General features: G+C 33.8%; 1 protein-coding gene across 1 annotated transcript in view; it reads left to right on the forward strand.

The window, feature by feature from the left end:
• Positions 1-6,660, forward strand: part of LOC149795896 (vesicular integral-membrane protein VIP36-like) — a 40,643-nt gene extending 33,983 nt beyond the window's left edge. Inside the window, exon 9 of the mRNA XM_089965814.1 lies at positions 1,075-6,660. Within this exon, the coding sequence (XP_089821940.1) occupies positions 1,075-1,223 (149 nt within the window). The 3' untranslated portion in view covers positions 1,224-6,660. The remainder of the gene's footprint in view (positions 1-1,074) is intronic.
• Positions 6,661-11,222: the final 4,562 nt, after the last annotated feature.

Raw genomic sequence — 11,222 nt, forward strand, 5'->3', positions numbered from 1 at the left:
TAAACACCAGCATGAGACAGGAGTAATGCTCAAGGACATTTTTAAAATTACCGGTTTTTATGAACCCGGATATCTCGGGACCCGGTTATGTCGACGATTTTTTTACACCCCCGACGTAATCGAGATAACCGGGTTTGACTGTACATCTCTTGGATTTGAATCATTGGCACCACTGCAGTAAACTTTAATGATAAATCCAAAATACAATAATGAAGTTTCAGAAATAATGTTACATATGCTTTTATATATATATATATATATATATATATATATATATATATATATATATATATATGTTAAGATTAAAAATTAATTTCTAAAAATGTCAGTACAAATGAATTGCAAATAAACTTATGTAGATAAGCTCTTCCAGTATATGTAAATATGAAGTACTATGAATAAAATATGAACGGTAACAATGCTGTAATTCTGTACATTAGAGTTATTACATATAGTATCTGAAGACATTCGATTAGAGTTCATTTTGAATGACTGATGACCTGGTCCAGTACAAAGTCTGCTTGGAATTTAAGAACTTCTTTGATTGACAATGTATTTTAATTCAGGCAGTCATTAATTGATGGGTTGAAACATTAGGAAATCAACCTTTCATAATTTTATCTTGTAAAAGTTTATAATGGAGTGAAAATTTTAGTTCAAAAGGGTTACAGATATGGGTTTCGGGGCAAAACATACTGATATCATGTAATTGTACAAAACACAGTAAGTTCTGCACTTAAATTCAGACTTACCCCATTTATGAAGTTGAATTATATATATATATATATAAACACACTTTAAGATCTGATCCAAGTGCAAACTGGCTACACCCAGATCTACTGTTACATAATGCATGGGCAGATCTGTATCTGTACAGTTTGTTAATAGTGATCAACAAACCAAACAAGAAAGACCCTGATCTGCTGGCACATTCTGCAATCACAGATCAAGGTTTGTTGTTTGCATCAGATTATATGCAAATATGTATGTTATTTTGCTGTGGGTTTGTGGTCTTTGAACAAAAGTGCTCTTTTAAAAATTTTATATGAAGTATCAACATTTTTCTCATTCCAGATCATATAGACGATCATAGGAATACAGTGTCAGGATGGAAAATTTTCTTCATTATAATATTAGTCCTGATTGGTATTGCTGTTTGTGGAGTTGTTGGGTACGTCATTTTTATGAAAAACCAGGAGAACTCCAGAAAACGGTTATATTAGAAACAGCAGCAGGAAATTTTATTCCATAGTATTGGAAATTGAAATCATAATCTACAATTTGAAATCAATTGCTTGTTCATTACGCTTGTTTCCTAAGGGCCATTTCAGAAATAAATTTGTTATGTGTAAGAATAAATTTGCAACTTACTGAATGAAAAAGTCACATATTGGGGTTTGGTATTTGTGTTTTTTGTTATTTTTGTGAAAACTCAAGAAAATCCTTCTGAAAGCACTTGCATTGATTTAATTGCTAAGTATTGAAATCTTAACCTGTGGGGTTTTTTTTTGTTTTTTTAATGAAGTAACTGTTCATTCTGCTTATTTTCTGATGAGTCTTTTAGAAACAGAGGGTGGGAGGGGCTAAAATAAGATTGGAATTGGTTTGAATGAAAAATCAAGCATTCACATATCCTAAAGGTTTTTATTGGACCAAACAAAAGAAAGAAAAAGATTGTTAACAATTGTGTTTTGATATGATCAGTTCTAATCAAATTTAATTTTGATTGGGTCAACAGAAATTAATTTTCTTCTCAAAATTCATCTGGATTAGGGTTTTGTTTCCAAAGGAGATACAAAATTTGCACTAACTGAATTTCATTTTGTCAAGTTCTGAAATCCAAAGTAGTACTATAGAAATTATTGACATCTTGAATATGATCCAGTAGGTGACTTTAAAACAAAACACTGTAAATTAGAAAATGTAGTTTTTTTTTTTTTTCAATTTTAAAATATGGTGTAGCAAATTGCTTGAATTCTATTACTTCTGAAGATATTGGCAAATTGTGAATGGTCTGTTTCTCCCTTGCCATTGATTTTGTAATGTGATATTATACCTTACATAAATTTCCGAAAACTTGTTTATTTTTTACACTACAGATATCCAGAACCAAAATCGATTTTTAGCATACAGTAGTAAGTGAATTTTTCCAAGATCATTGCATCTGAATTATGTTTGTGAGTGCCTTAGTTTATCATTTTCACCCCAGTTGTACAGTGCTGTTGCCACTTGTACAGTGCTGTTGTTTCCTCTGATTGTAAATGTTTTCAGTATGAAATATTTTTATCATTACTGTGCATTTTTCTTTATAATTTCACATTTGTGCAATTCTGAGTTCATGTTTTTTAGTCGTAGCTGGAGAAAACCAAGTTTTAGGGTAGGAATTGTGAATAAAAATTACACAGTGCTTTTGTATGACTGCCACTACATCAGATCAACAAAAATACATCATTAACACAGTCCAAGGCTCGGCTAGCGTGGGTACGTGGGAAAGCCTGCCAGTAGCTTCTCGTGGGTCGGTGGTTCTTACCTGGGTTTTCCAGGGTTCTTCCTCCACCAGTAATACTGGCCGCCATGTATAGCCTATCTTGTGCTGAAAAATGGCGTTAAACCCTAGAACAACAACAACAACAACAACATCATTAACACCACAATGTAACAGTCTTCTACACAAACATGAAAGCATGTTTTATTTATTGATAAGTGAATGTGTCTGAGATAGAATGGATTGACTTATTCAGACATCATGAAAGGATCACTATGGCAAGAAAATTGTCCATGTTTTGCAATGATTGTTTCATCTGCTTTATGTGTATTTCATGTGAAATAATGAAATATTGGCAGTCACAAGTAAGAAAGGAGCATAATGGATTGTTGTCCATGGCTTGTGACAATGGTTATACTGGAAACCTTCCCTAAATTGGCCCTCTCTTTAACCCAGGCTTATCACCAGACAGATCAAACAGTTTTAGTCCCATATGTCAATCAGATATTATTTGAACGGCCATTTACTGGACACCTCATTAAAATGGTCACAAATTTAGGTCACAGTAGTGTCTGGTTTAGAGTAGTTTCACTGTTTTTACAAAGGTGGAAAAAATTTGTTTAAAACAATAGCTGGTTAGTGAGACTTCTAGAAATTTTAATGTAAAATGAGTAGAAACTTAATATTATAAAGTTTTAAGCAAAAATTTTCTTGTATGAGATCTCTGTACAACATTTTCATTGTAATAGCATGATGCATTGTTAAAATAATTCTGACATCGAATCGATCTTAATAAATGTCCATAATGAAGTTAATATATATAAAATCATATTATCATTTTGACATTGCTATTATTTGTCACATATTTTTAAAGCAGACAAACCTCTGTTCAGTAATATTGTTCGTTACTAGTCATCAACTTAGTAAAAAATGCTTTTGATGGTAATTATTGAGTTATCAATATCCACCTTCAAAACAGTTCTAGCACCAGTTTAGGAGCTATGCAGATATTTGTCAAGCACTTAAATTAGTAGATAATATAAGTGTAATACCCTATATACTCACATCCAAGTCGGGTTCAGGTGTAAACAACACAGACCCTGATCTGCCATCACAAGTGCTATGGCAGTAGATCAGGTCTGTATGGTTTCTTTTACTAATTACTCATAACAAACTGCATAGATCCAGATCTACTGGTGCATTTTGCAATGGTAGATCTAGGTCTCTGCAGTTTGTAATCAGATCTGAGCTAAACACGAGTATACATGGTAATCATGAATTATGCTTTTTTTTCTTTAAAATCAGGGTTATTAGTTTGGTGCTGTACATAGCCAGTGTAGCCCTGGCTTGGTGGACATGATTACTGTATATAGGGGAAATTTCCCCATAGTTTATTCTCTTATTGTGAAAAAATTGTTTAATTTTCGTGATATAGCATTTTTCCAGATTTTTCTTGTTTACATTTCAGCATGGTTAAATTTTCTTTAATATGTAGTGACCACATTTTAAAACTGAAAATGCATAGAGATTCCCTCTAACATACATTATTGAATGCCTTAAACAGTTCAGTATTTGCATATATATACATCAGCTCATCTTGCCACAAGAGCCTGATGTAAAATGTAATTTATTAGATGCATTTTGTGATATTCACAAGTTCTTCAGTGTTCTTTTTTCTTTCTATTGGATGTGTTTGGTACAAATTCTTACTACTGAAAAATATTAGATCATTTGGTTTTGTCACTTTTGTTCTTGCTATAAAATCACTGATACATGCACTATTCCAGAACTAAAAAAAAGTCGACATGGGGTTTTGTCCATTACAGCATGGCATTATTCTGAAAGAATATTTCATGTTTCTTCAGAGTCATTCAGCTTATGTAAATATATTAAGATGTGGAAAATATTTACGGGTTGCTCATGTTAATAGATATTTTTGTCACATCTTTGTAATCAAGGTGAAACTTGGGTATCACTTCTACATTAGCAATAGGGCCAATGGCACCAACATTACATTGCTCTTTTCAAGTTTTTACTAGCATGTTTGATTGGTTGCGTTATGTCAACAGTTAGGTTATTTGGTGCAGAGGCAATTTGAATAAAGTGCATTTCCAAAGGACATACCAGGGAATCTGACCCAGGCTAATCCAGCACTAGTAGTATTTGAACCTGCACCCTTTCAAAATTAGTCTGGCATGTCAACCACTGTGGCTTATATCTCCATCAGTTGCCTCATACAACGTGCAGGAAGGCATTTCAGTTCTGTTGTACATCCCCAAGCCTGCCAGGGGCAGAGGGCATGTAACCACTCTGATGCAGCTGAGACACAGTGTACATCCCCAAGCCTGCTAGGGGCAGAGTGCATGTAACCACTCTGATGTAGGTGAGATAATGGTTTTTCCAGAATTTATGTTAATGCAACGTAGAATGCATGTCTGTGAACGAAAAGCAATGAAGAAATTTTAAGTATATGGAATAAAATATGTGATCACATATATATTTATAAATTTTGTATGCAAGAAGTATGACGGTAAAGTTAAAAGATATTTTGTGTATACATTAGATTAGCTTTACTTAGATTATTTAAGGCCCTTAGTTCATAAATGTGTATATTAAGATACTCCTGCTTTTATTCAGAGTTCATTTGTTTAAATAGTTCGTTTTGATTGAAGATTTCGAAATTTGAGGATGTGTTACTTGCAAGCTGAGAAGGTACAGCCGAAAATTTATTGCAATTTATGTTTGCAACTTTGGCAATATGTTTGATTTTGAAATTTCAGTATAGTTGATTTTGAAATTTCAAGTTAATTTTTTTTGTCACAACCCTTGGCATTATGAATTCAAGGTCTGAAATTGTTAGTAAATGTTCATTGTAAAATGGATCATGAGGCAGTCAGAGATGATTGCCTTCAGTAAGTAATATGGTCATACAAGTACAATTATGCCAAAAACAGGACACATCAGTGGTTTAAATAATGAAACTATTAACATGAGATGTAAAACTAAGGCATAAAACTTGGCATCAAGTTTATTAATTTAAAAGTCTGTTTTAAATCAAATATTTGGAAAACTGTTGATTATAAATAGGTAAAATTTTCAAATTTAACATTTTTCTTTTGGTAAAGACAATACTTAAAGGATAAGCTCAGGGTGGTTTAAGCTCAACTGGCCTTTGGTCAGGCAAGTTTTTGTTACACTTGTGCATCCATTATATATTATGTATTATACATAAGCAATCACTATTTTAATATCTTAAACCACTGGACCAATTTTTACCCAATTTGGCACCGAGCATAGTGGTATGAAGGACTATCACATTTTTATAAATAATGCTGATTTACCTTCAGATATTGCCACCGTTACTAAAAGTAGTAAAAGCCCTTCTCAAAAACTTCAGAAGCAGAATTTTAAATATCAGAAAATGCATCTGGGCAGGAAGACCTTTCAAGTTTGTGCAAATGATGCAGATCAGCCTTCAAATTTTGCCACTGTGACATCTCCAACAACACTTAATAGAATTGGATTAGATTTACAGAAAGCATCCTGGCACAAGGCAGCTTTCAAATTTTTTTAAAATTATTTGATCTGACATATGGCTGCTGTTACTATGGATATAGAAACCTCTAAAATACTTGTCCAAACAACAACAAAAAACTAAACAGAATTTCACTGGACAGAAGGCATCCTTGCATGAAGACATTTCAGATATGTACCGTCTCTATCAAATATGGCCACTGACACTAAAAATAGAAAAATCTTTCAACTCCTTCTCATTGACTGCTGAATAAATAACTGGTTGCTATTGGAGTGGTCTTTGTGATGGGGTAGTTGCTATGGAAAGCTTTTAGTGCATTTGGCATTTTAAATCATCCCTTAGCAACTGTGAATACACATTATTAGACTGTTAGCTGAAATGAATATTAGCAAATCAGAAGATGACTGTTTATTAAAAGTAGCCCTGGCATTTTAAATCAAATAATTTTTTGGCTACAGCATTTTATTTAAGAGTTTAATGATTAACTTTTGTCTCGTCTCTTGTGAGGGTAAAACTTGTTTTGCAAATTTTTGAATACGGTTGTCAAAATATATAAATTCTTAGAAGAAAAAAAAGTACCAGTATTTTCAGATGTGAATAGAATTGGCTTTTACAATAAAGTTACTATTATGAAAATGTCTTCCTGTCTCAATCTTTTGTTCAATAAATCAAAAACAATTTTTGTTTGTGCCTGAAAGTATTCATTTTTTAATTAATTTAAAGCTGAAGAGGGGGGATAATATAGTCTTCCAAGTTCTAAGGTTGCATAATTCATACACCAAAGTACCCATTTTCAACGTTACTATTACTATTATAATTCTGCAGTTTTTGGGTTCCTCAAGAAAACAAAAGAATCAGAAAATCTAAGTGGAATTTGATGATTGAGTTAATTTGAATTACGAACTACAGTGTAGTATTTTGAAGGTGTAAATGCTACTCAGAATTTTCTTATAATAAACAAGTGGCAATATTTAAAAACTTTACATGGGGTGGGGGCAACAATCTTGAAGCTGGCAATAATTGAAAACTTTACTTCAGGGGGCCAACATACTCAAAGCTGGCAATATTTGAAAACTTTACTTCAGAAGGCCAACATGCTTGAAGCTAGCAATAGTTTTAGTGTAATCAACATGCTTGAAGCTGATAATATCGGCAATATTTGAAAACATCACTTCAAGGGGCCAACATGTTTGATGCTGCCACAGTTGCTAAAGCCAGGCCCACATGTACCTTATACTGGCTCCTTACTTCAAAGCTTGTTAATATTTTAAATGGTTGAGACTTCTTAGCATACAGAGAAATCACAACATAAAACAAAATTTTGTCATGACCTTGACACTGCCATTGGGGTGGTATGCATGGAACTGAGAGCAATGATCCAAGATTGTACTAGTTAACTATTATAGCAACTCCTCAGAGTTTTGGAAATTGTAATCATACAGAAAGACCATGCCATAAAATTTTCTAATATCGCTGGTGTTGCAACAGCACCATGAGCAGAGGTGTTTGGAATTAAAATGATACTGTTGATGGATTCTACATACTAAATATGATGGCTATTCATCCAAAGATTTTAGACTTGTGACCTTACAATAATTGTTTTAAATATTAATCAAGACTTAATTCTTTGCCTCAGGATTGGGATACCGAGTTCAAACAGCAAGGCTTACTAACAAATTCTACAGTACAAATGTGACCACCATCTTCCAAAGGTTTAGGACATGTTGCCAAAATCTTCACAAAAACAGAGTCCCTTTATGGTATTGATGCTCTACTGGGCAAATAGAATTAACAGGAATTCAAAACAAGACCATTTCTTCCATTTAACCGTAACATGGTTAAACCATTTTTGACATTCTTCACCTACAACCTTTTCAGATTAGTTGCTGTGGTATACATATACTAAATGTCAGCTTCACCCCATTTCCATTTAGGACAAAGTAGATATTGTCATTTGCTGAAAACCCCCATGTCATAATGATCATCCATTCAGAAGTGGTGACAAGAAGATTTTTAAGACAGCTGTCATGGTGGTCTTATTGTATGGATGATTGGCACCATTTTCATTTAGCATCAACTAGGCTTTAGAAGTTTCTAGGTGAAAACCCCCAAGCTGATATGGCCATCCATTTGGAGAGGAGTCAAGATAACATTTTCAAGGTACAATCAGGACTTGCCATTCTGCATGAGTAGCAACAACAAAATTTTCAAAATGGCTGTAGTATTGGCCATACTGGACATCATAGCAGCACTATTTTCATTTAATACCAACTCAATATGACAAGTCTTCTGGTGAAAACCCAATGTCATTATTACACTCCGTTCAAGTAAGAGTTGACAAGATTTTTAACATGGCTCCCATTGTGATCATACTGGATATTTTTTACTTTTTATATGGGACCTGCTAGATGCCACAATACGGCTGTTACTTTTTAATGAAAATCATGTTGAGAAAACAATCCATTCATAAGAAGTGGCGATAAGCTTTTCAAGATGGCTGCCATGGCCGCTACATTGAATTTCAGATCTGCACCATTTTTTGTTAGCACCAAGTAAGGCATCTAAAAGAAATCTTTAAGCGAAAGCCTCACGTTATGACCATCCATTTATCAGTAGCAATAACAAGATTTTCAAGATGGCCACAGTCGCATTCATATTGGATGCCCAAGCAGCAACATTTTCATTTAGGACCAACTAGACTAGGGTATGAATGTGTGTATAAAGTTTAGGAAGATCCTAGTTGTAGTTTATTAAAACTGATAACAAGCTTGTGCTGGCCATCGCAGAGTGGGTGGAGATAGGATTTTGTTTCCAGACGAAGATAAACAAATTGCTCAACTTGTATAATGGATATAACAAGTTTTTTTCTACAAATATGGGGAAAAAAGTATTTTTATTAGCTATTTGGAGGCTGGAAAATTTGTTAAAAATATTCCCCACTCCCAACTCTCAAATGGTTGGTCCCTATCAGTCTATACAAGTTTTCTAAAGTCTTTTCTACCACCAGTTTTGAAAGTTGCAAGGAAAAATAAATACAACTGGGAGGTAGTGTTTAAAGTTTTTTCAGTGCATTGGCAGTTCAGATAAGATGAACTTTTAAGCAAGTACAATACAAGGTGGATAAACTGACAGAAAACATTCTCCAATGACCCAAAGAATGACGGTGTAATTGTTTGTAACAGGAGTGACCAACCAGACCAATTTACAACACCCTCGTCTGATTATGCCATAAGCTTGTAAAGTCTGCTTACTTTTCACGAAACATCTGCATTGAAGCAGGGCTAAATACATGAACATGGCCCATGAAATACTTAAAAGGTAACCTTGATCAACTTTTGCTGCTGGTTTAGTGGTACTCTTAAAAGATGGATGTACTTGTGAAATTTTCTTGAATGTTCATGCCACAATTTTTTTGAAATATTGAGCTAAATGCAAAAACTGGCTTAATTCTGTTTTGTATGGTTAAATGACATTTTTCAGGGCATAATAGCTATACTTGGAAGTCAGTATATTTAGTGGAGGAGGACCCAAACAAGAACCCATTCACCAGAAGCTACTGGCTAGCTTTCTCACATAACCACATTGCCATGTACAGAAAATGAAGCCCTTGGGAGTAAAACAACAAAACAGCAGCTGGAAAGATTAATGTATGTGCTTGACTAGACAATACTTTGCAGGTGCCACAAAACCATAACCACTATATAGAAACTTTGTTCATTTTAAATTATTGTAGCAGAGGTGAATCATGTATGAAGTCACATGACTACCAATCTTGCAACTGTCTTTGAACTATTGTATACACCTGCCTATAAGTAGAGTCAAACTGCAAAGAACATAAACCCTGATTTGCTTTCACATCTTGCAGCTACAGATCAAGGTGTATGTTGTTTATTCAGATAATTTCTAACCAACTGCATAGACACAGTCCTGCCAATGTGTTGCACAACAAATCTGGGTCTACAGTGTGTACTGGGACTGAACTTGTGAGTATAGTACATTCAGAAACCTAATCTTCTTCACAACAATAATGCTGACAGAAAATATACTTGTTTCAGGTTCATCTTGTATGGAGACAAATATCAGTGTATAAAGAACTATAAATTTTTTTAAATCGATTCCATATATTGGGCTAAGTAGATCTCTTTTTAAGAAAGTGCTTATAGAAAACCTATCCTAAAAGTATTAATTCGTCAAGACCATTCCTTCATGTCAAACTTTTAATGATAAAAATGCATGCCAAATTTCACTAGATCGCAAATAGGAGACAATAATGTGGAGAGTGACAAATTGATGGCCATAGAAACTATAGGTATAACTTGTGAAATGCCAATCAGACACAGCCCATTCTTTTACAAGACACATTATCTGGTCATGATACAAGAATAGAAAGTTCCATGAAGATACCCTAAAACAGTTGAGGAAATGAAGCATCAACTCTATTCCAAAGCATGGGGAGATAACTCAAAAATAATCAGAAGGAGCTGAATCATTTATTGGGCATAACCAAGTTTTAATACAAATGAATATTTTAAAGTTTCAAGAAGATTCTTCAAAACGTTCACGAAATCTTAACCCGAGCAGTGTAACAGATGGGACACAATCTGTAATAAAAATGCCGATAAATTTTAAAATGCCAAGTAAACAGAATCCACATTGTACAGCAAATAGTCTGATCATAATGTGAAGTGTACAAATTTGCACAAGATCTCTCAAGTTTTGGAGATATTAAATAAGCGAAAGCGACAGGTTCCAGTATATCCCCCGCCAATACTTTGTTTGCAAGGGGTATAAATACTGACTTAGAAGTCAGTCAGTTACCAAAATATGCCCAATCAGACAAAATTCTAAATTAGCTTTTGTCAAATGGCACTTGAATTGATACTGTGTGATATTTCAGCAATATATCATGGCAAAATCTCCAACATATTCAAAGTTCTCATGTAAAACAAGATCATTTATAAGAAAAGAAATTTCTGCATAAAGAAGCACCCAAAATATTTTTATTTTTAGGGTGCAAAGTACACATTCTTGGTGAGAAAGTTACTAATTCATTAAAACCGGGCAGCAGTAACCCAATACTCTTTTTTTTATATATGAAACTTGCAAAGATAAATCCAGGTGTTAACTCTGACACCTGCCTAGGTACCATTTCCAAGGCAAAATTACCAGGTAGCAATTTGCATGGAAACAGGATATGCTTCA

Source organism: Sinohyriopsis cumingii, chromosome 7 (assembly GCF_028554795.1).
Source record: "Sinohyriopsis cumingii isolate HCF-2022 chromosome 7, ASM2855479v2, whole genome shotgun sequence".
In the NCBI taxonomy this organism is placed as follows: Eukaryota; Metazoa; Mollusca; class Bivalvia; order Unionida; family Unionidae; genus Sinohyriopsis; species Sinohyriopsis cumingii.